General features: G+C 49.1%; 1 protein-coding gene across 1 annotated transcript in view; it reads left to right on the top strand.

Moving 5' to 3' along the window:
• The window catches only part of LOC147610148 (uncharacterized), a 141,029-nt gene extending 116,934 nt beyond the window's left edge, over nt 1-24,095 (top strand). Inside the window, exons 10-17 of the mRNA XM_086787363.1 lie at nt 1,067-1,197; nt 1,335-1,394; nt 1,551-1,625; nt 22,901-23,005; nt 23,086-23,181; nt 23,268-23,348; nt 23,615-23,716; nt 23,811-24,095. Of these exons, the coding sequence (XP_086643489.1) occupies nt 1,067-1,197; nt 1,335-1,394; nt 1,551-1,625; nt 22,901-23,005; nt 23,086-23,181; nt 23,268-23,348; nt 23,615-23,716; nt 23,811-23,882 (722 nt within the window). The 3' untranslated portion in view covers nt 23,883-24,095. The remainder of the gene's footprint in view (nt 1-1,066; nt 1,198-1,334; nt 1,395-1,550; nt 1,626-22,900; nt 23,006-23,085; nt 23,182-23,267; nt 23,349-23,614; nt 23,717-23,810) is intronic.
• The last annotated feature ends 1,572 nt before the right edge of the window (nt 24,096-25,667 follow it).

Here is a 25,667-nt window from a genome sequence, read left to right as displayed (position 1 = left end):
TGTCAGCTAGAGCGAGAGACTGAATAGCACTACATATGTCGGTGCCCAGTGTACTACGCGATCCGGGGGTGCTTTCATTGCCTCGTCTGAGATGGATTTGGGCCATTGTCCAGAGTGATGGACTACTCAGACCAGCGTTGCCTTGGGCTTTTTCTCCTCGAGCTACGCAGACACTGAGACCACATCCTATGCTCCGGACAGGGGGGACATGTCCGAGACACAGGCCAGGGCACCCTTATTGACTTCTTTAGAGCAGCAGCGACCCCGTGCACCGTTGGCCACGCGTCGACTGGGCCCACACATCCACCTCGAGGAGTCACCCTGGACAGAGCTGGAGAGCTATGTAGAGCACAGTGTCCACGACCCGCTAGGCCGCAGCCCCATCCGAGACATTATGAGAGGATACAGGTGATATTCGCACGACCTCGGTGCTTCAGCCTGTCTATGCTTGATCAACCTATGCGAGACATTATGGGATGAGTCTATCTCAGCTGGTTCCCATAGCCTACCATTTTTCCAGTTCCACACTTTTATGAGATATGCCTTTTTTTGGCAGTTGTATCAGGCCACTAGTTCCTGTTTGGCCACATGTTATAGCTAGTTGTTTTTCAGTTTATGCTTTTCATTTTCTACTGGGGACATTTAGTTTCCTTGAGTTTTGGATGTATTGGTACTTTTGTTTCATAGGCCACTTTGGCCTCGTATAGACGTTAATATATCTTTCTTCTTTCTTTCTTTCTTTCTCTCTCATGTTTCATGTTCTTGGTATTCCATGATGAGATTTCCATGGACAGTTTCGAATCACTGCAGTGAGATAGTTTTGATTTGTTCTATTTTATTTTCCATTCCTTGCATGAGTAATTTACATTTAGGGATTTGTGTGTGTGTGGCTTTGTGTTGTGGCAAGAACATGAGCAGACATGTGGCATGCTTTGCACTGTCCTAATAGATGCAACTCTGAACCAGACGTTTCATTCAGCTTGTGCTTGATTTTTGGATTAGCAAGTGATTATTTTCTGGTTAATTTGTAAAACTTTTTCTATGGAATTTTTTGGCTTGCTTTTAGGAAAGGTGACCACTCTAGACATTGGCAACAATAATATCGGATCGAAAGGCGCTTTGCATGTGGCAAACTTCATAAAAAAAACAAAAAGTTTACAATGGTTAAATCTTTACATGAATGACATTGGTGACAAGGTACAGTGGCTGGTTACATACATGCATGCATTGCCAAACACACACTCATAATGCCTTTCTGCATGCATGCATTATCAGATGCACTCTCATTATGCCTTCATGCATGCAACTCACCCATGATGCCTTTGTATATGCAGGGAGCACAATGTATTGCTGATGCTTTGAAAAGGAACAATACGTTGACAACGTTAGACCTGGTTTGTGACTTGTTTATACACCTCAGTATCTAATAGCTTTTTAAAAAGTTTTTGCTGGATGAATGTGAGTTTTACTGTAACTACAATAAATGTGGGATGCTAGAAATGTTTGCTTCTCTCAATGAAGTGTTATTCATGCTGTGGTTTTTTGCTCAGGGAGGTAATAATATACGGTCTGAAGGGACAGGCTATATTGGTAATGCTTTGAAAGAAAATACGAGCATCACAACTGTAAGTGTGCTTTTTATGAAGGATTTGCACAATAGTTCCATGAAGGGTGACTTTCATATGATGCCCTGTGGAAATGCTATCACTCTCCATTAAGTTTGGTTTTTTTTGTTTGAAGCTGTGCATTGTTTGTTGCTCATAACTGTGTGTGCTGGTGTGTGCACACGCACATGCACTTGCGCATGTGTGTGCATGTGCGGTTGCCTTGCTGCTCCACAAGTGTACTGACACGAAGCTTTGCATCCGCCAATGGCTACTGCATGATCATCTTCTGGAATCTACATTCCCCATCCTCACTCCATGGAGTAGCCTCATCCTTGCTCCAATGTATTTTGATGGCTAGACCACTGTGCTAGCATAATCCTAGCCAAAAGACAAGGATGCCTACTCTTACTCCTCTGAATATCAACGGGTGGCCTCGTTACTTTGTACAATCATCTTTTGTACCCACTACATCTTTGTGGAAAGCTGTGGCGGGTCCATTCATTTGTTCCCATAAAGATCTCTGCAAATACTCCTGAATTGGACCATAGAGTCCCATTGCAATTCCAGATGGCCACTTGTAACTTTGACATAGTTTCATAGACCCCACACCTCTATTTGAAGCGGTAGTCTGTAATGATCAGCTTTCCATTACGGTAAACGGCACGCTCCCCTGCTCTGTGTGCCTTATGCACTTACATCATCCTGATCTTTCTTTGCCCCACTTACAACTGCGTGAGGTCATCACCAACGCAGATTTTGGTGTCGTATAATCCGGCTATCTTCCGCATCATGAAGCCCTGGCATTCTTGAGTCTAAACTTAGGAGACGGGTGTCTCTCCTTAGTTACGCCTTCCCTGCTATCCATGCACTTAAATTCAGAGCCCGGGTGTTACAGTGGAAGCTTATGGGAACCTTGTACATAATTGGTAGAGAACACTTCACAAACTGAAATAACGCAAGAGAGATGGAGTGCAAAGAAAGAGAGAACAGATGCCCTCTGCGGCTTTCTCATCTGGGGGGAGTTTGGGTGCAGGTGTGGCAGCTGTAGAAGTGGTAGCTTCTGCTGTCTGCCCTGGGTGAGGTATGTCCCTTATTTCTGAGATTTTGTGCTTTGGGAGAGTGGGTGGTCTTGGGATTTTTGTGATCTACTTCATTTTGCACTCTGTGCAAGCAAAACTGCATGGTCAAATGAAGTGGGCTGAAACATCTGTACATCCCAACGGATGTTTATATGAAACCCATACAGAAATGCCCCCTTCTTGTCGTCATCAGTTTTTTGTAACTATAAGGCAAGGTGAGTGACCCTAGTGGCAAATTCGATGATGGGTTTCACACTTTGACCCAAGCCTCTGAACTTATCGTCGAGTCTCAGAAGATAACTGGTTCCACTCATAAGTGGCCACACCGTCCTCGGTATGGGCTAGGGACTAGGCTTGCCACCACACAATGGCATCGCCAGGGAGGTGATTGTTAACCTATGTAGCCTTTTCCTCATCTGACCTCTTTACTGCACAAAAATATGCTTCAAATTGGTGAAGCCAAGAGTACGAAGTGGGGAGGGGTCAAGTTTACCATCATACTTACTGAAGGTGACCTTTTTGAGAAAAGGGTTCACGTGGCTTGGAGCTATTCTTTACTTGAGAGCCAAGAGGAAGGCCTCATGCTCTACATATTGTTTGTTGTTCGTCTTCTCTTCTCCGGGTCTCTTCTGCCTATTGTTGGTCCCGTGTCCTCTTCCGCAATTCGTTGTCTGCTCTTTGCGGCTGACACTCTTAGGATTAGTCTTGAGGGTTATGCCAAATTGCATGTGAAACTGATTCGATTTGAATCCATGCTCAAGCGGCAGTTGTGCCGTCTTATAGCAATCTGCTGCTCAGGAGTAAACATAGGAGGTTGGGATTGTGTTGTGTAGGAGCAGGTTGTGAGGGTGCAGGAGGACGTGGGTGGTGGTGGTGGTTGTGCAACGATTGGAGTGGCTGTCTGGGCAGCCAATGCCTTTGCCATGGCCTCTGCTATGAGACAATCGATCTCCTCCCATGTCATCACAATCAGTGATGGCGTTGAAGTAGAGACCAATTTTTCTAGAACAGAAGCAAACCATCCACTGTGTGGGAGCCCAACTTACAATTTGCCCTAGAGCAAAAATAAAATATCCACAAGAACCAAAAATCTGCAAGGTTATCAAGCTCAAAGCCCTGGTACTAATGTTACATGAGGATGCGAACTTTTACTTGATTAGTAGAACTTCACAAACTGAAATTATGCAAGAAAGATGGGGTACAACGAATGAGAGAAACAATACACATGATTGGGTCCCAATAACCCTCAGATGGGCCCTCTTTGTCTGGCGTATTTGCCATATGAATGTAAAGGACTGACTGTAGGGCTGTAAATTGCTGATGTGAACTGATCCTAAGGGCTTGCCGATGGTGAAGGAGAGGTACTGCCCCTGGATAAGCTGCGTTTCCACAAACGAGCTGTAGATGCTTGCGTTTTGCTCATAGGGCACATGTGAAACAGCAGGGTGACCTCTTCTTCTTTTCGTTAATGGTTGAAATGGTTGAATGCTGCAGCAGACAGGGTATTCACCATGTATGTATGCAAGGGTGCTGTTACATGCCTCTATGGGCTGATTATGCATGCGTATATAGGGGTATGGAGCAGGGTATTCACCATGTTGTATGCAAGGGTGCTGTTATATGCCTCCATGGGGTGATTATGTGTGCTTATATAGGGGTATGGAGCAGGGTATTCACCATGTATGTATGCAAGGGTGCTGGTATATGCCTCCATGGGCTGATTGTGCATGCTAATATAGGGGTATGGAGCAGCCTAGGGTTGGTCGTGGGGTGGCAACATAGTAGTCACATGTTTCATGAAATACGTTTCATAAAAGTCCCAAATGTTTCAAAAACGTTCCATATAGATATGCCTTAAAAAATGCACGATATGTTACGTATATGCATAAATAAACCTGACAACTATGGTTGAGTGTACAAAGCATACATTCTGTCATACAAACATGCATTGCCTGCTTTCAAACAGTGACAAGAGCGTAGATAAAAAGAAAGGCAAAGTTCAAACTTCAAACTTCAAACACATGCAAAATATATAGACAAACTGGCAACATGCTGTATAAGCGCTCTCAAAATAGCACCAAGTCCAATAGACTGAAATGCAAACTGGCAACATGCTGTATAAGTGCTCTCAAAATAACACCGAGTCCGATAGACTGAAATGCAAATGTCACGAGTGTATATGAATTGAAACATCAGGTATAAAACACGTTTCGTTGCTACTATGGGTGGCAAACACCTAAGTGGGTTGGGTGTTGGCCAGAGCTCTCTAGTGAGGGCCAAAGAACGTCATTACAAATTGGGCTTGTTACATGTCAAGAATATGCCATATTTGGCTCTTACACACTTGGCAATCAAAATATGCACGGTTTCATAGCATGCCTTTACAACAGTGAAAATAGTAAGGTTTGAGTGATGCAAAGCCCCAAGGTTAGCACATTGCAGCCTGCAGCTCAAAGCTGGTCCTTCAGAACCCCCCCTCAATACTGAAGTATATTATTGGAGTATTTTACTTTGTACAAGATTTCATGGGATTTTAAGCCAGAGTTTCCATGAAAAAAAATGTATGAAAACATGTTATGAAACAGAAGTGTCGATGTAGATTGAAGGAGCAAGAATTAGACGATCACATTTTATCGCTCACCTCCCTGTGGTGGTGGAGAGAAATCTAAACTGTTGTTCAGAGACAACGCTGCCCTTTCACCAACCTTGTAACTTCTCCACTACACCGACTTCTTGGATTTGTGCTTATTGTCCCTAGTAGATTAGGTGAAGGATGATTTTTCTCTGAGGAACTAGAGACGAAATGCTTTGCAGTTATTTATGATATCATTAAGGGTTAGCATATTTTGTGGGCATGGAACTCATTTGATGGATTGGGGTTATTGAGCCAAACGATGGGTGCAGGGATTGGCTACCCCTAGTATATGTGAATTCTAAGCACATGGAATTGGAATAGATGATTTATCATCTGGAACATGCAGTCATTCATGCTTGCCTGAATTTATTTTATTTGCGTGCACATATTTTTAGTGCCTGTGTGTGCATGGTTTTATGGCATGTGCATGTCTGAGGGTCGTGGACGCCCGGGGGAAAGCTCAACGGGAGTGCTGCATTAATATAATGTTAACAGGAGACTTTTAATAGTTTTACAGGCTTAGATGTGATCACATGGGCTAAAGCCATAAGTGTTTGCGTGTATTTATAAGTGGGGCCACATTTTATTTAAAAAGGGCCAGATACAAGGGGGGCAACCTTTATTAAAAAAGGGCCGGATAAAAGGGGGCCAAACTTTGTTAGAAAGGGCAAGACATCATTTATAAAGGGAGTGGAAGGGAAAGCAGGATATTAAAAATGTATTAGAGTTTTTATCAAAAAATTCACATTAGTGAAAAGCAACCTGACCCATATAAAATAAGCGGTATGGGTTATTGTGGAATCATCAAGAGCAAGGAGCTCTCCACATCATCATTGTACGGATTTCCTCATCCACCTGTGTCATCATCGCGATACTACTGCAAGACCGCTATATTGTATTGTATTGTATTAAAGCTCCTCAATCCACCTGGACTAGTATTGAGGCCATTCCCACCCTTACTTCATGACACAAGGATGTTCCCTTTGCTGCCTACTTGAACACATGAGTGTTGATTCGGTGGTTTGCTTTTGCCTGGTGGTGCTCACGGGAATCCTGTTAATGAGAAGACCTCTGAGGATACAATGTCACACATGCGCTTCCTAATCATGTGGGCAGGGTTGCTAATTATGGTTGGAAGGACTTGGGCCTTGTGTGCATTATGGACAGCCAAAAGCTATGTTTTTGATCACCTGGTGTGGCTGGCCGGGGCTAGTGGCATGTGTTTGTTCAGTGTGTACTGGAGCCGGCCTTGTGGCAAGATTGGTTGGGCCTAGGACTTGCTACAGAGATTAGGGTATTGCTGTATATGCTTTATTGAATGATGAGAAAACAACGCAAATCTGTAGATACTCTCGTGGCTGTAGACTTTCAGCCTGTAGATGATCTGACTCTTGACCTTCAACCTTCACCTTCACCTTTGCTTTAGGATTCGCTTTGGCTGTCCTGGCCCTTGGAACGCTTCAGCACTTGGTGAATTGTAAGATACTGAAATGACTAACTTGCCTAGGCTTATATAGTCATCAATCTGGTCGGTGGTAGCAAACAGGGGTCGGCATGCTTTGTCTCACTCCACGACCTGTTTAATGCCATTTAACTAGGCACCTTTCACACCTTGTTGCTGGCTGCCTTTTGCTATGCTGTTCAAGCTGCTTGTTGGCCATTGTGCCTTGGCCACACTGCCTAGGCTGCCTGTGAGGCTGGCCCCCTTGGTAGGCAAGGGTCTAATACCCTTTCTGGGGTGGCCCATAGGGCTGCCCCTTCTTCTACATGCAACTACATGCTGTTCTGCTATCTAGGTACAAACCAAACACATGCAACTACATGCTGTTCTACATGCAACTACATGCTGTTCTACTCAGATTCCTGCTATCTAGGTACAAACCAAACACACTTAACACTTGTCATCATTCCAAAGGGTGACTTGTACTACGGACTGGCACTACTTATGTGCGAGACTTGCACACCTGACCAAGACCATGTACAGGAGTTGTACACCTGACCTTGGACGCTTAGAGTGGAACCTTGGCTGACTCGTCCCGGACTGGGGTTTTGCAAGGGACTTGTTTCCACTCGAGGACCTGCACTTGCTTGTACAAATATGTCCACGTGGCATCCAAGTGCGGGAGCAACGCCACAAATCATATATCGGTGCCTCGACTGAGCTACGACGTTGACCTCGCCTGCGAGCTCCGCTTCTCCCCCCCCCCCCGCTGCTTCTCGCCATCGCGCCCCCCTCTCCCCCCCGCCAGTCCACCGCTTTCTCCTCCGTCCTCTCCCCCGCCTCCTTCATTGCGCCCCTCTTCGCCATCTCTCCCCTGCCTTTTGCCTCGCGTCCTCCCCCGCCTTCGCTCCCCTGCCTCCCTCCTCGTTTCCGCCTTCTTTCCCCCCGCCTTCTCTTCCCTCGCCACCTTCCACGCTGCCTTCCCTGCCATTCCCCCCGCCGCTTGCTTCCTTCCCCCGTCATCTTTTCCTCCGCCTCTCTAACCCCTTCGCCTCCTTCTCCCCCGCCTCTCTTCTCTCCCCCGCCACCTCTCCCCCCTCCGCCTTCTCTCTCCTCCCTTTCGTCTCGCCCCTCCGCCCACCGCTAACTCCTCCCCGCCTCAGCCCCCCCCCCCCCCCCCCCCCCGCCCCGCCCCCGCTATCCTGTAGCCCTCCGCCTCTCCTTTTTTCCTCGCAGGGCTGTGTCCCTCCCGTTGGTGACCCCGGTTTCTGGCCTTTTCCCTCTGGAGGACTCCATGAAAGCCGCTCCGACTAACCCTGCCGATTCCGGTCTCCATCTGGAGTTCACAGCTGAAGATCTTCAGTTGTTTGTTTCCATAGTTTCCGCTCTTGAGGCCTCCTCCTTGGTCTGCAAGATAGTGGGTAGCCGTCCGATGCGGAGGGAGCTTCGCGACCTTCTGCAAGGCAGCCTTGTTGGCGTGCCCGCCAAGATCGTCAGCGTAGATTTTTTGGGACGTGGCTACTACCAGGTGGATTTCGAGTCCCCACAGGCAGCTCAGATGGTGCTGGCTCGGAGCCCCATTGCCCTCCGCTCATCCCGGGCGTTCCTGGCGCGATGGACTCATGGTTTCGACCCCGCTTCTGACCCGCTAGCAGGCGCGACAGGTTTCCCCGTCACTATCTGCTTTCCTGGACTCCGTAGGGAGTACTTGCCCCTCTTGTCATCCATTGGCAAGGCGTTCGGGCAGGTGGTGGAGACGCCTCAGACAGCGGCTTCAGTGATTGCTCGGGCAGCAGGACTCCCGGCCATTCGGGTTGTGGTTCCGTCACCGGAGTCCCTCCCGAAGACGATCCTTCTCCCTTGTCTTTCTGGAGGACATATGATACAGCGCGTGGAGTATTCGGGCCTCCCCGGCCAGTGTTACACATGTCGGGAGATGGGCCATCTCGCACGCGCCTGTCCCCGCAAGGGGGCTCATCCTTCACGCTATGCCGCCTCTGGACCCCCTGCAGGAGACCCGAGGGGTGGCCATCCACCTCAGAGACCGGACATCCCTGGCTCGCCACAGCAGGCGCCATCATCTGACGAGCAGGCCCCGGCGGAGGATGCCGCGCAGTCCCAGGAGGCTGGCGGGTGGCAGGAGGTTCGCCGGCGGAAACGCCCGGCCCGCAGGGACCGTCGCAGACGCCAGCAGGCAGCACAGGCTGGCGGACAGGCGACTCTGGTTGGTGTACAGGCACCTACCCGCACTTATGCTTCTGTCAGGGATAGGCGGCCAGCAGGTCCCACCCCGATGGACGAGGATTCAGACTCAGTGCCCGTTGAGGCCGCTGGTGGAGCCTCCCACGTGGAGACCCCGCTCCCGCCTCCCCCCGCGGGGGGCCCCGCCCCCTCCTTGGAGCAGATTCCTGAGGATCCTGGGCCGCACTCTTCGACCCCCGGCTCCCCTTCCCCTCACCCGGAGAGCACTCCTTCCACCCTCCCCTCTCCCCCCCCAGCCCCCCCCCTCCCACCTCCCCCGGCGGCCCCCCCTGACACCTATCCTCTGGCAGATGCCTCTCCATCCTCTCCTCGCTCTCCCCCCTCCTCGCCGCGAGCACCCATCCCTCCCTCGGCCTCTCCAGGATACTTCGCCAGACCACCCACTGCCCCGGGGCAGCGCAGCTGGGTAGGCCAGAGCTCAGTCCAGCGGCTGTTCCACCGCCACTCCGGGCCGGTGGAGATGGCGATCCTTGCTTCGCCCGCCACAGAGTTCTCTCCAGCCTCCCCTGGGGGGCCCCTGCGAGTGATGGGGCTACCAGTGGATTACGGTTTTTTCAGGTGCCTCCAGCTGGACGCTGGCCCGTTCGAGACACTGGTCGCGCCCTTGCGAGTTTGCGTGGTGTGCCATCCCTCTCGTTCTCCCTCAGTGGTGAGCAGCATGGTGGCTTTCTCCTTTCCTCTCAGTGTTGCCCCAGACACAGCATGGGATTGCGCAGACCCGATTACACTCAGCCCGCATGAGCTTGTTTGGTATAGGAGACTGGCGGGCGGATCCGGTCCACACCTCAGTTGAGGCGGTGCTTCTGATTCTCCTCCATGCCGCCCCGAGGGTGCAGCCTACCTTTAGATACATATATGCAGAGGATTGGTCTCACGCCTATGCCCTGGACAGGGCGAAGGCGGAGTGGGGCTGGACACAGAGACAGGTCACCCTTTTTTTGGAGAGACTCCGCACCCGGACAGACAGTGATTATTCTCCCTCCAAGCCGGCGCCCAAGACTCACAGAGTGGAGGGCAGATCATCCGGGCCGGCTGAGAGGGGTGAGCCAGTGGAGGCTGCTTCACTTGCCATAGCTCATCCATGAGGATCCTCTCATGGAACATCCAGGGTCTCGGTGGACATCGCTGCTACATTGGTCGGGGCAAACTTCACCAGGAGATCCAGAGGGCTCTCGTTGGAGGACCCATAGATATCCTTTTCATCCAGGAGCACCACCTTTCTGCCGGGCGTACCCGCACCTGCGGGAAGATCTTGCCAGGCAGGAGTCACACTTTTTGGTCACCGGCATATGGCTCCTAGGGGAACCAGGGTGGAGTATGCATCTCAGTCAGCGAGCAGCTTCTATCCGAGGTTGTGGACTCTGACATTCTGGTCCAGGGTCGTGCGCAGTGGATCATCCTTCGGGTTGGGGAAGACCGCATTGGCTTCCTCAACTTCTACGCCCCTAATGGGGCGACCGGGAGAGCCGAGTTCTGGAGCACCATTAGGCAGTCCCTCCCCTTGGCAGACCACTGGTGCCTCGGAGGGGATTGCAACATGCTGGAGGATGCAGAGGACAGGATGGGGGGCAGCCAGGAGACCATTCATGGGCCGGAGCTCGCTGCCTGGGAGGAACTAGTGCTACAGGTGAGAGGCCAGGATCCGTGGACTCTATCCGAGCGCGAGAAAGATAGACTCCCCTGCAACCTGCCAAACTCCGGGAGACGGGCCACAGGAGTTAACCTTTCCCGCATCGACAGGTTTTACATTGATGAGTGGGCCTGTGATAGAGGTGGCACAGTGGGCATACTTGCAGGCTCCTCGTTTTCAGACCACTTTCCAGTGCTTCTCCAGATCGAGGACCCCACGAGAGGAGAGCAGGGCCAGAGCGTCCGGATTCCAGATTGTCTCATAGAGGAGCCCGAGATTGCGATCAGAGTTGAGCAGGTCTGGCAGGAGCTACAGTTCAGGAGAGGATCGGCAGCCAGCGATCTTGCCAGTGGCTTGCAGGAGATCAGCCAGATGCTCAGACAGGCTGCCTTGGACCGGCTGGAGGCCTTCAGAGAGCAGGAGAGGAGCCTACGGAGGAGTCTAGCGTCCCTCCAGAGACTCCAGGAGAGGGATCCTACGAGCCCTTGGATCTCAGAGCAGATGGAGTCAGCTCGCACTGAGATCAGATCCATCGAGGAGAGGAGGGTGGAGTTCCGATTCCATGCTCGGGCTTCTTTTTGGACACAGGCTGGAGACAGAGTGACTCGAGATTTCTTTGAGGCAACAGGGCCTCGCTTCAGACGAGAGGGTCTCAGGCGTCTTCGGCAGGCTGATGGCCAGGTTGTGGTGGATCCCCCGAGGGTTCGGGCTATAGCCACAGATTTTTACAGGGATCTTCTCTCTGCTGAGCCAGCAGATGACAGGGTGAGAGAGGCTCGGGAGGCAGTCTGGAGCTTCACGAGACCGGTTGTGCCGGCCCATTTGCAGCACTCCCTTCTCTCCCCCTTCTCGGATACGGAACTGGAGGAGGCTCTTCAGGCATTACCTCGGGGCAAATGCCCAGGAGAGGACGGTCTTTCGGTGGCTTTCTTCCAGAGGTACTGGGGCCTCTTACATAGGGGCTTCAGATTTTCCAGGAGATTATGGAGTCAGGAGTCATGCCGGACAGCATGGCAGAGGGGTTGATCCACTTGATCCCCAAAGAGGGAGGAGACAGACTGGAGATTAGACAGTGGAGACCGATCACCTTGCTAGGCACAGCCTACAAGGTCCTAGCTAAGGCGATCAGCAGGCGGCTTCAGCCTCACCTTCCGGACATCATCCACTCCACGCAGACAGGCTTCATCCAGGATAGGAGCATTCTGGATAACAATTTCTCTTTCTGGGAGGCTACGGCTCTGGCTAGATTTCGACAGGAGGATCTGGCAGTGCTCCTTCTCGACTTCGAGAAGGCATATGATCGGGTGGACTAGGCCTTCTTGGAAGGCACTATGGAGAGGATGGGCTTCCCCCCTCAGTGGATCCGTGGGGTCTCTGCACTATACACATCGGCTCATAGCCAGGTGCTGATACAGGGCGTGCGCGGAGAGAGGTTCCAGCTCTCGCGCTCGGTGCGGCAAGGGTGCCCCTTGGCGCCCTTTCTTTTTCTTTTTGTGGCGGAGGCCATGAGCACTTTTTTGACGGCACAGGATACAGGTTTGCGGGGCCTCCAGCTTCCCATCCGCACCTCGAAGGAGCTCCTAGACTCGGAGTTTGCGGATGACACTGCTGTCTATCTTCAGGGAGGTGAGGAGAACCTCCGCCGCTTCGCCTTAGCCATGGACAGGTTTTGCAGAGCTTCGGGCGCTTTGATCAACTGGCACAAGTCGTGTGGGTTGTGGGTCAGCTCTATGCCCCCCCCGACTTGGAGGCCAGTTGACGGTTTTCAGTGGCTGCCCCCCGGCACTACAGTGCGTTATTTGGGATGCTATGTGGGCATTGACATATCTCCGGAGCAGCAGATAGCCCCCCTTCTTCTGAGCATTCGGAAGAAGCTTCTGTATTGGAGTACCGCTCGTTTATCTCTGGCTGGTCGAGTAGTTGTGGCCAACCAGGTTCTGCTTGCTACTATGTGGTACATCACTTCTTGCTGGGCCTTCTCTCGGGCGTGCATTGGCCAGGTGCAGAGGCTCATCAGGAACTTTCTTTGGTCCGGTGGCGACGGGCGGCCCGCCAGGGCCAAGGTGGCATGGGCGGTGATCACTTAGCCGAGGGAGAGAGGCGGCCTGGGCATTGTTGATCCTATTTGCCAAAGCCGAGCATTGCTTGGCAAGTTGGTAGTTCGTGGCCTCCTGCCAGGCGTGCTGAGCCGTGGAAGGAGTTTCTTGTTTCCAGGATGCTCAGCCGCACCCCTTCTCTTAGCGGCCCTTGGACCCCCAGCATCAGGTGGATCTTTACAGAGCAACGATCCAGAGGAGTGGGCCTTGGCTTCGAGGAGCGTTTTGCAGCTAGCCTTCTGAGGGCCTGGGCGCATCTGAGGCCGTCACTCTTCCAGACTCCCCCGGGCACCGATGAGGAGCGCCTGAGGCAACCTTTGATCTGGAACCCCTTTATTCGTCTCCCCAGTGGCCATATGGTTGGATCGCGGTCTCACGTGTCGTGGGGCCCGCTGAGCTCTGGCCCAGCCCAGTCCCTAGACGACTGGATAGGTTTTCAGCAGCTGCCTCTAGAGGCTCAGGAGAGGAGACTCAGTGGGATGAGGGGCAGAGAGTTGATGAGACAGGACATTGAGGCGGCCATCCCCCGGGAGTGGCGGACCCCAGTACAGGACCCTCCACCTCCACAGTGGATGGGTGTCTTCACTCGGCATGAGATCCTTCTAGCGGTCTGCGGCACAGCGGAGAGAGTCGCCCCACTCACTTTCGAGGTGGGAGAGGGTGGCCAGCTTCAGAGGACACGACTAGATTTGGATGGGCTCCAGGGATGTATTCTTCAGAGGGTGCGGGTGGTCGGCTTTCATCAGAGACAGTGGCATGTAGACCCCTCACCGGCCTCGATAGGGGAGGACTGTTCTTGGAGATTATGGGCTTGGGACAGCAGGCCTCTTATTCGCCTTCAGTGGGATCCAGGTGAGTGGTTTTGGGCGAGATCCCTACTTGGCCCCTACCAGCCCAGGCATCCCCTTTTTTCAGTACACAGCGAGGCTGGGGCGGCGGATTCAGAGACACAGGATAGCGAGCACCCCGGCGGCGGCCAAGCATTGGCGGCGACAAGGGCTCTCCCCTGCCTTTCTTAGGGACTTCTGGCAGCGCCTTTGGGCCAGCTTCCGGCCCCGGAAGGTGACGCTGTTTCTCTGGCTCACAGCGCATAGAGGACTGGCTGTGGGGGCTTGGCTAGCTTTCGGTAGTCACCCAGCGTCCTGCCCTCGGTGCGGCCATGCACAGGAGTCGCAGCGGCACTGCTTATGGGATTGCCCACAGGCGCAGCAGGTCTGGCAGCGCGCTCTCAGGATGGTTTTTGCAAGTTCACCAGGTGAGATGCTGGTGACGTGGGGTGCGGTGGCTTGGGCCACGGACAGCGGCCCGGCCCTTGGATATGAGGACGTCCCTGGCAGTGCGACCATCCAGGTCTCTGACAGGGCGATGGCGGTGTTTCCGACGCCAGACTTCTCTTCGGCAGCCCCTCAGGAGGGGGTCGGGCACAGATGGGAGTTGATCAGCAGCATGACGGCTTGGCACATTTGGAGAGCCCGATGCAGGGAGGCCATTGACCGCCAGGCGACTCCACCGGCGGAGGTCATACAGGCCCTCTGGGTGGACATCATTCACACCTTGAGAGGACACTGGGGGAAACTCCAGGGCGACTCGGATCGCATGAGAGGGCGCCGCAAGGCTTTCCTCCGCACTTGGCAGCCTGGCCCTTTCCTCACCGCGAGGGGCGAGGATGTCACTTGGCACTACAGGCCTCCAGTTTGGCTTTTCTCACCTCCCACATGTACTACTAGGTAGCCCCCCCCAGAGAGCGGCCAGCCACGGGGGTGGAGCTCAGGAGTTCACTGTGTTTTTTATCCCTCCTTGCGAGGTGAGCTTTGTAGCCTTATGGCGTTTTCTCATTAACTAATAGAAGGATCTTTTTTCCGGGAAAAAAAAAAAGTGCGGGAGCAACGCTAGATAAGTATGCGAGAAGCCATTCGGCAGTGCTGATAAGTATGCATGCACGTCATAGCCCTCCCATGTGAAATGAGCTCTTGCGCGGCGGGTGCTACCACCATGCAAGACATCTCCACAACACTTGCACACTACACATTTGGTGCCAGAGGTCCCATACTTATGGATGAATATGGTGTCATCCCACACATTCCAGGTATTGTCATTTTTGCTGCTTCGAGGCATTGTGGAATTAGAGGTTAGAATGGATGAATATGGTGTCATCCCACACATTCTAGGTATTGTCATTTTGTTGCTTCGAGGCATTGTGGAATTAGAGGTTAGAATCATAGATTTATGGGATTAAAAGAGAGAAGGAAAGGAAGCGGAAGAAAAGAGGAAGGAGAAGAAAAGGGGAGTAAGTGAAACAAGGGAAGAAGGGAGAAGAAGAGGGGAAAAGGGGAGGAAGTGGAAGACGGAGAAGAAAACAGAAGAAGAGGGGAAGTGAAAGGAGGAGAAGGGAGTAAGGAGAAGAATACGGGAAGAAAAGAGAAGAAGAGGAAGGAGAAGAGGAGGAGGAGAAAAAGGCAGAAGAAAAGAGGAAGGAGAAGAAGAGGAGGAGACTCTTGCAAGGACAGTCAGAGATGGAAGGAGAAGGCAACGCTTGCAAGTCGCACGTGCACCAATGAGTGGGCAGATGGCTAGCAGAAAAACGCAGACGAGCAGATGGCTGCCAAACAGATGGCGAGCAGATGGAAAACGAGGCAGAACAAAAACACGAGCACGTTTGGAAAAAGAAAGAAAGAGAAAAAAACGGGACTAGATATTTGAGCGAAACATGCTTCATGGAGAAGTTTTGAGGATTCGTAGAAAAGTTTCGTCTCAAAATGTTTTGCAGGTTTCGAAATCCTGAAACATGTTTTTTGTGTGACTAAAATGGATGCTCAACGCTTGTGGTGAGGGGAGAGGCAAAATAGCCGCGTGTCTCCTTATTGTGTATGAGGGTATACTGCCCTAGAGTGAAACCCTCGTTCATGATGTGGTCAATGTAACCATTTACTGCAACATGAGCAACAAGTTTGCTACACCCATTAGCCTAAGGGTTAGCCTAAGGGTCTAGATTTTTAGAAATCTCTGGATTATGGTCCAATTAAGGTTCCGGGATGTTGGGGTAAAGGCATAATGCCCACCCTTATAGTGTGTACAAGCCCATAAGTTATAGTACATAGTACACTTAGTACTTTTAATGTACTAAGTGCACTATGTGTACTAGTGCAATATACATGTGTGATAGGGGAGTCACACACTCATGCCTCATGAGTTGACTTATCCCCACAACTCTCTCTCTCTCTCTCTCTCTCTCCCTTGTTTCTCTGTGTATGTCTCCCACATAACCTAACCCTAACTCTCCCATCAACTGCATGCCCATAAGTTATAGTACATAGTACACTTAGTACTTTTAATGTACTAAGTGCACTATGTGTACTAGTGCAATATACATGTGTGATAGGGGAGTCACACACTCATGCCTCATGAGTTGACTTATCCCCACAACTCTCTCTCTCTCTCTCTCTCCCTTGTTTCTCTGTGTATGTCTCCCACATAACCTAACCCTAACTCTCCCATCAACTGGTATCAGAGCCAATCTGCAGCTCTCTGCATGTGCTGTATTCTTCCAACACGATGGTGGGCGTGGAGCTGGTGAAGCGGGAGACTAGGCAGTCGTAGGCCTTTGTCCATACTCAGGCGTAGCCAGGCGCCTACTCGCCTACAGCAGGAGTAGCTGGCTGCTAAGCGTAAGCGAATCAGAGTGGCGCTAGGCTTGAGCAAAGGCAAACACAAGCGAATTGGCTGGCGGGCGTTGAATTATTAGCGAAGGCAGGCAAACTCGACACAGCGCTGGCCCTTCAGCGTGAGCAGCGAGCGGATACACAGGCGACACACCATTGCCCGTCAACAGCAGGCGCTTGTAAGTCTGGCCGAGAACACCTGTTGCGGTATCCGAGACTCGCAGAAAGTCTCAACTGGTGATCTTGGCGGCCTCGTCAAACACGTCACGGTCCGCCTCTCTCGTTTTCGCCCACCCGCCAAGGCACGCTTCAACGTTCATATATCGCCCTTCCTTTCCCCGCTCCTTAAATACGGCTAAGTTTGCCCACCGCAAATGTATTCAGCACTGGTGCAATGAGAAAGGTGACACGATATGCGAAATTTGCCACCAGGCTTACAGGAGTGGTTACAGTGCCCCTCAACGACAACCACAATCAGAAAGTGTCTCTGTAGACCTCGGAGCAAGTCACTCCTGGAGCTACCCGTAGCAAATCACAAGAGGAGCAGTCCTGAAGCCCGTGCCTTCTTAGGCATCGTTCCCAGGATCAATTTGCAAGAAATTGGTCACAATCAGGATCAATTTGCAGGAAATTGGATGTCGAAATTTGGGGCTTTTGATGTAATTGTGCAATTAAGCACTCATACATGCTGTATGATGTGAAAAATCGCACATTTGGGCAAAATTGCAGCAAATTGCAGTGCAAATCAAGGGGCTTTTGTGCCGATTTGGTTGATTTGCATGCAGGCAATCGCATTTGATGCTGTGGATAATGTGTTGATGCCTTACAAGCACTCAATGTGCCTGTAAATCAAGGGGCTTTCATGTATTTGATGTATATGTGGCCAGGGGGAAGCATCGTGAACACTCTGGATGCCTTCATGTGCGTCAATGTACCGTGTATGATCAGAAATTGATCTTAAATCAAGGGGCTTTTCAAGTTTGTATGCTTGTTGAGCTTGGCAAAGCAGCAGGCAAGACATTTATGCCTTGAATCCTCAAAAATCAGCTTGCAGTCAAGGGGCTTTTGCCCAATTTCTGTTCGGGACTGTTTTATGCAGTGTTCGGGACTGTAAAAGTCTGATTTTTACTCATTTGGACAGCCAGGAGAGCATTTATTGCTATTGTACCTGTTGGTACGAATTGGCACATCTTTGTGCAAGTTTTGGCATGGCTGTACACTGTTTTGAGTGACCAAAAGGTTCAATTTCAGCTGCTGTACTTGCCGGTACAGGTTTGGTACATCATTGGTGAGCACTTGGTACTGCTGTACAGTACTTTGGAAGGGCAACAGAGCACATTTAAGGTGCTGTCCAAAATCTGCAGCAACCAGATTTTGGTGATTTCATCACATAAAGTGGGAGGAAAGTTGCATTCTTGCTTCCGCAGTGGGAGATAAAGCTTGGGAGAATAACTGTGAGCACTTTGTGTGCTTTTGGTGCAGTGATTGCACATTTTGCAGGGAGTCAGGCATTTACAGGTTGCATATTGCTATGGCAACCACAGGTGAGAGCTCTTCATTGCTTCACATCAAGAAGCTTGAAGGCTCGCATAATTATGATATTTGGCAAACCCAGTGCTACAATGTGTTGCTCCAGAAAAAGCAGCACAAGCCTATCAAAGAAAGGGGTGTGATGCCCGCTTCTCTTACTGCTGAAGAGTGGGAAGATATGGATGAGCTGGCAAGATCTACTATCATGTTGTCTGTGTCAGACTCATTACTTTTCAGCATTCGTGAAGAGAAGACAGCTTGGGGAATGTGGCAGAGATTGCAGGACTTGTATGCCCAACAAAGTGCCTCAAGCAAAGTGTATTGGTTGAAGAAACTCATAGGTCTTCAGATGAAGGAAGGGGCGTCTATGACAGCCCATCTAAATGAGTTTAATGGTATTGTCAGCCAGGTCATTAATCAAAAGTTGGCAATGGACGATGAGTTCAAAGCCACCTTTTTGTTATGCACTTTGCCAGAGAGTTGGGACACATTTAGGACAGCCACTAGCAATTCGAATGCTATGCTGTCATATACAGATGTTGAGGGTGCTCTTCTTCAAGAAGAGATGAACAGGAAAAACAACTCTGTTGGAAAGTCCAATGCAATGAATGCACGTGGGAGATCCCAGCAAAGGGGGAAAAGCCAAGAAAGGGGAAGGAGCAAGTCTCGCTCCAAAAAGGATTTGGAATGCCATTATTGTGGCAAGAAGGGACACATTAAAAAGCAATGCTACAAATGGAAAAATGATCAAAAAGAAAAGGGAAAAGGCAAAGACAAAGAGAAAGATGAAGCCAAAGATGTGAAGCCAAAGGGCAAAAGTGGAGTCAAGATTGAAGAAATCAATGTGTCACATGCAGGTGGCAGTGAGGATGAGGTCCTCTTTACGTCTTCACTTGATGCCCATTCACTTCTTACAGGTGGTCATGGTATGCACTCATGGATCATTGATTCAGGTGCCTCCTTTCATGTCACAGGTTGCAGAGACTTGTTTGTCAGGTACACTGCTGGCAATGAAGGAGTGGTTTATTTGGGTGATAACCATGCATGCAAGATTCTTGGCAGAGGTGATGTGAGGCTTGTGTTTTCAGATGGCTCACAGCTTATGCTCCATGATGTCAGGCATGTGCCTGAGATCAAGAAGAACCTGCTTTCTACTGGACAGCTTGATGATGCTGATTATGTTACCACATTTGGTCGTGGAAAGTGGAAGATTAGTAAGGGCTCACTGGTTGTTGCAAGAGGCTCTAAGGTGGACACTCTTTACTTTATGCATGCAGGTGGACACTCTAAGGTGGACACTCTTTACTTTATGCATGCAGGTGTTTGTCACCATGCTAATGTAAATGCAACCGAGCTGCCGGAAATCTCTATGTGGCATAGCCGGTTGGGACACATGAGTGTCAAAGGAATGGAGCAATTGTCTCGTTTGGGTTACTTGCCTTCTCTAAAGTTTTCAAGTTTTCAGTTTTGTGAGCATTGTATATATGGTAGGCAACTACAGTGCCCCCACAAGAAAGCTCTTGGACAGAAAGATGCTCAGTTAGAGCTTGTGCATACAGATGTATGTGAGATGCCTCAGCTTTCTTTGGGAGGGGCAAAATATTTTGTGTCTTTTATTGATGATGCCACACGCAAGGTGTGGGTTTATCCTCTTCGTTTGAAGAGTGATACATTCTCAGTGTTTCAGAAGTTTGTTGCTCTTGTTGAGAACCAAACTGGCAAAACACTGAAGGCTTTGCGTTCCGACAATGGTGGAGAGTATATGTCCAAACAGTTTCAGGACTTTTGTGATGCTAAAGGCATCAAGAGGGAGCTCTCTACTCCTTATGATCCTCCACAAAATGGGACAGCAGAGAGGATGAACAGGACCATACAGGAGAAGGTCCGTTCTATGTTGTCACATGCTGCATTACCTCATGGTTTTTGGGCTGAAGCTGTTATGACAGCCGTTCACCTTATAAACAGGTCACCTAACACGAGGCTTGGTGGGAAAGTGCCAGAAGAAGTATGGACAGGGAAGCCTCCGTCATACAAGCACTTGAGAGTGTTTGGATGCGTTGCGTACGTGCACATACGCAGGAAAATTCGCACCAAACTTGATCCTAAGTCTCACAAATGCATATTCCTAGGATATGGTGACAGAGGTGAAATGGGGTATAGACTTTGGGATCCCATGAATAGAAAGATCATACGCAGCAATGATGTCATTTTTGATGAAACATACATGTAACAGGAGCCTGGCAGAGTCATCTTTGATGATGATGGACATCATGGACAACAACAAAGGGCTGTAAATCAGCCATTACAGCAAGAAAACCAGCCCTTAAATGGTGCTGAAAATGGTCCAAATGGACAGCCAGAGATGGCAGAAGATATCCCTATGGATATACCACAGTTAGAGGAGATACCGGGCATGATTTTTCAGCCTTATGGCATGGAACAGGAGCCACCAATGGGTGATATGCAGGCTGGACAGCAACCTGCAAATGATGGTCATTGGGTACGGAGGTCCACAAGACCCTCCAGAGCCCCTGACAGGTTTGTTCCAGGGGTTGACTACTTGATGCTCACTGACTGTGGGGAGCCCTCATGTTATAAGGAGGCTTTACAGAGGGCAGACAAAGCTCTATGGGAGCGTGCCATGAAGTCAGAGATGGATTCTCTGCATAAAAATGGAACTTGGAAGTTGGTGCATTTGCCTGCAGGCAAGAAGGTTTTGCCATGCAAGTGGGTATACAGGCTCAAAGTTGCACCAGATGCAAAGCCAAGATACAAAGCCAGGTTAGTGGCTAAGGGCTTTAAGCAGGAATATGGTGTGGACTTTGATGAAATCTTCTCTCCAGTGGTCAAAATGACCACACTTAGAGCTGTGTTAGCTTTGGTTGCTCATGATGATCTGGACTTGATTCAGATGGATGTGAAGACTGCTTTTCTTCACGGTGATCTCCATGAGGAGATATATATGCAGCAGCCAGAGGGTTATGCAGTGAGTGGAAAGGAGAAGCTTGTATGCAAGCTGAAAAAGAGTCTTTATGGGCTCAAACAGGCACCAAGAGAATGGTATCATAAATTTGATACATTCATGAAATCCCAGAAATTCAGGAGAAGTGACATAGATCACTGCTTGTACACCAAGAAAGCTTTGGATGGCAGTCTATTGATCCTCATCTTGTATGTTGATGATATGTTGATTGCCGGGAAATCTCGTAAAGAGATGGATGCCTTGAAGCAGAGGCTGCATCAAACCTTTGATATGAAGGATTTGGGTGATGCAAATCACATCTTGGGTATGCGGATACTTCGGGACAGAAATCAGCATGTGTTGTATTTGTCTCAGAAGGAATACATTGGCAAAGTCTTGCAGAGGTTCAATATGGACGGGGGGAAGAAGACTAGTACTCCTTTGCCTCCATATGTGAAACTCAGTGCTATGGACAGCCCACAGTCAGATAGAGACAGGGCTGATATGGCCAAGATTCCGTATGCTTCAGCTTGTGGCAGTCTCATGTATGCCATGGTTGCTACTAGGCCGGACATTGCATTTGCAGTGGGAGTGGTTTCTAGATACATGGCCAACCCTGGCAAGAAGCATTGGGAAGCAGTGAAAGGTGTCATGAGATACCTGAAGGGCACACAGGATATGTGCATTTGCTTTGGCAAACAGGATGCATTAGTGCATGGTTACACGGATTCGGATTATGCCGGTCATCCAGATAACCGGAAGTCTACTACCGGTTATGTGTTTACATTCACAGGAGGTGCTGTGTCATGGATATCCAGGATGCAGAAGTGCACAGCCTTATCTACTACAGAGGCCGAGTATATTGCAGCCACAGAGGCTTGCAAGGAGGCATTATGGCTATCTCGGTTAGTGGTTGATTTGGGTTATACAGGGGATATTCCATTGTTGCATTGTGACAGTCAGAGTGCCATCCAGTTGGCAAAGAACCCTGTCTTTCATGCAAAGACGAAGCATGTGGATGTGAAGTATCACTTCATCAGAGAGGTGATAGAGAACAAGCAAATTCAGCTTGTTAAAATTCATACGGATGACAACCCGGCTGATCTGTTGACAAAGAGTTTGCCTCCGGAGCGGTTTGCTCATTGCAGACACTTGATGGGCATTGGATGAGGCCAGTTTCAGCCTTGATATGGCCTTGTATATTATCATGTACATGCTGATTTTTTCTTTTCCTTCATTTAAGGGCACTTTGCCTTTAAGTGGGAGGTTGTTGGGGTAAAGGCATAATGCCCACCCTTATAGTGTGTACAAGCCCATAAGTTATAGTACATAGTACACTTAGTACTTTTAATGTACTAAGTGCACTATGTGTACTAGTGCAATATACATGTGTGATAGGGGAGTCACACACTCATGCCTCATGAGTTGACTTATCCCCACAACTCTCTCTCTCTCTCTCTCCCTTGTTTCTCTGTGTATGTCTCCCACATAACCTAACCCTAACTCTCCCATCACGGGAAAAGGGGATGAATTGCTGATTGGGGGCAATGGACAAATAGAGCAGTAGTGACTGGGCAAACAGAGCAATGACTGGGAAATTGGGCGTGTGAGTGGGTGATTAGGGCCAGTGAATGTTCCCAAGGATGATGTTCCTAGTTCATTTATTTTCATGAATGTTTCCTCGAGTTTTGTATGGAGTAAAAAGAAGAGAGGATAAATAAAGAATCAAAAGGAAGTGGAAGAAAGGGGCAATGGCAAATAGCACTGTGACCGGGCGAACTGGGCGACTGGACCAGTGAATAAGCGATTTGGGTTGCGAAAGGGTGAATGGATGAGAGAGTGAGGAGTAGCGGTGAACATGCCCTGGCGGGCAGCAGCAACAGCAGCAGCATGCACGCACGCGCGCACACACACACACACACACACACACATATATATAGAGAGAGAGAGAGAGAGAGAGAGATTCTATTTTGTTTCATCTTGTTGAATCGACTTGCAGCTAGAGCTGAGCTACAATCCTATTGGCCCAGATGGAACTAAGATTCTTGCAGACTTCATAAAGTTTCACGGAAACATACAAACACTTCGTTTGGGCTGGTGCCAGGTCAAAACTCTCTTGCAATCTTCACTCTGGTTGCTAAAGTACACTAAATATTCTTATTATTTTTGGATTGGCCCCTGCAGATAGGTGTAAAAGGTGCAGAGTTTCTTTCAGAGGCTTTGCAGTACAATAGTACCATCTCAACCCTGGACTTGCGTGCCAACAGCCTGGGTGATGATGTAACCAGCACTTTGGCCCTTAAAGAATCCTTGGTTTAAAGATTTGTGTTGCTTCGAGTGTGAGAGTATCAGGTTGTCTGCTGCAGGGTGCTGCTGCATTGGGACGTAGTCTACGAGTGGTGAATGAAACTCTGACCTCTTTGGATCTTGGATTCAATGAGATACGGGTAATGTCATGTTTAGATTGCATATTTTTATGTGCATCGTGAAACTCAATTGCATGTGCCTGTATGTGTGTGTGTGTGTGTGTGTGTGTGTGTGTGTGTGGCTACGTATCTTGGTGGGCAGTGCTTGCACATGTGCACATGGGCATGTGAGGGTTGATTGGAGAAAATGCAAGCTGTGGGTTACTCTTCCAAATGGTATAATATCAAGAAGTTCTTGATAATGAGCTAGTTAATTTCCACATCAAATAACGTCTTTTGTGCTACAGGACAAGGGAGCATTTTCTTTGGCACAAGCTCTAAAAGCTAATCCGGATGCTGCTGTAACTACGCTAAATCTTACCAGCAATTTCTTCACCAAGTATGGTCAGGTGGGTGCCCTAATGAGCTTGATAAATAATCCAAAGTGCTCTACTGTGGTGCTTTGCTTACATTGTAATAATTGGTGCATTGAACTCTGCCCAGGTTGCTTTAACAGAAGCCAAAGACCACGTAATGGAGATGAATGATGGGAAGGAGGTGAATATCTACTTTTAGCTGTAAGCAGATCTTGCATTAAGTTTTCCGACTTCAGATCTTTCTCCACAAATAAATATTAGTACGACTTGTAATTCTACAGCAAGCCACGTGGCAGAGATGACATTTCGTGCATTTGAGCACACGGGTTAGTTTTAGAGACTGGCTATCCATGTAAAGCCATTGCCAGATTTTGTTTTAAGAGGCTGCTTCAATATAATTAGTTATTTTTGGTCTCTCTCTCTCTCTCTCTCTCTCTCTCTCTCACACACACACACACACACACACGCATCGAATTAAGGTTCTATTGGTTTCCGAGCTCTGTAACTCAAGTCCTGAAGCTCCCCTCTGGGCGCACCGCCCAGCAAGGGGGGATTATGTTCGAGGCCTGGGGGACGGTAAAACTGTGCCTGATGCAGCCGCCAGTTCACAGCTGCCCTGCTCAGACGCCACTCAGCCTCACCAGTCTGCTCCTTGCAGCTCCGCCCAACCCTCCGTCATCAGCAGCTCTAGCAGCTTCCCCCTGCTAACATGAGCTCCAGTACCTGTGCCCAACTTTACAACAGCATCTACACCTGCCATTTCCAAGGGTACCATGTCCTCAATGACGCCATGTTTTAAGAGTATTATCTAAACATGCTAAAACTTGCCTTCCCGGGTGCTTTGGCGTTACACAGAGGAGTCCTTTGGCAACTCGACAGACTGAGTGGTCTGTCTACCTCTACTTGAACCAATCAATAAATTGCGAGGAGAGACCGGGTGCAACTTCATAAAGCAGAAGATTGACTTGAAAAGCAATCTTAGCACGGCAATCGGGACTACAGAAAGAAGAAATTGTTGAATAGGTGAAAGGGAATTGTTGCATAGGTGAAAGAAAGGAAAGATTGCAATTGGGACCCTACAGAAAGAAATTGTTGCAGAGCAAGACTTGAAGCTTTTAAAAAAATAAAATAATTGCGAGGGTTATTTTTACACCCCTCTTGACTTGGAGTGACTGTGAAATTCTCAAAAAAAAGAAAAGAAAAGAAAAAAAAAGAGAGAATACTACACTTATCATATGTTTATTTAACAATGAAAAAACAATTAAAAATCAAGTATGGAGATAGTTGGTTTTAGGGTTTGGGCTTGCATATAAGAGAGGTACCTTGAGCCATGCGTGACTAGAATATCTTGATAATGTTTGAAGCTCCAAAAAGATAAAACGAGTTGATTAATTCGATAATTAGTAAATCCAGAGTCAACGCTTTCTAAAGAATGGATACACCTCCAAAAAAAATAAGGGGGTGATGCTTATTTTATTTGTGCGTCTTTACAATCGCCATCACAAAGATGTTGACGCCGCTGTGGATTGATCTCACCACTAGGCAACTACTTAGAAGGCAGCTTGTTGGATTAAAAGGCAAAGCATGCTCTCATCATTACAACCATACAAACAACAACGCTAGTATAATTTTGAAAAAGAATTGGTTTATCCCAAGGGGATACACTGGGCCAAAGACATCCTTGCTCTAAGAGAGTTCTCAAATGTTCCTTGAGCTCAATTGCTTCTAAAATGGCCTTCTTGTAAGCTCTTTTTGTAGTGGGCATTAGGAATCAACTCTATCTCATGATCAACTTCACAAGTCGGACATTTGAGTTTGCAAAAGAATACGACGTGCGGTGTATACAAGAGAACACTACAAGAAGTACGATCTTTCATAGCACAAAACTTTGAAACTCAAATTGCACAATAATAGACATACAAAGAATATTGTATTACTGAAGTGATACAATAGATGACAAATTCCCACACCTGTGTGCTCCTGT

This window comes from Cibotium barometz, chromosome 50, assembly GCF_041138505.1.
Source record: "Cibotium barometz isolate CiBa-2024 chromosome 50, ASM4113850v1, whole genome shotgun sequence".
Lineage (NCBI taxonomy): Eukaryota > Viridiplantae > Streptophyta > Polypodiopsida > Cyatheales > Cibotiaceae > Cibotium > Cibotium barometz.
Note: the sequence above shows the minus strand (reverse complement) of the source record. Positions and strands in the feature narration are given on the sequence as shown.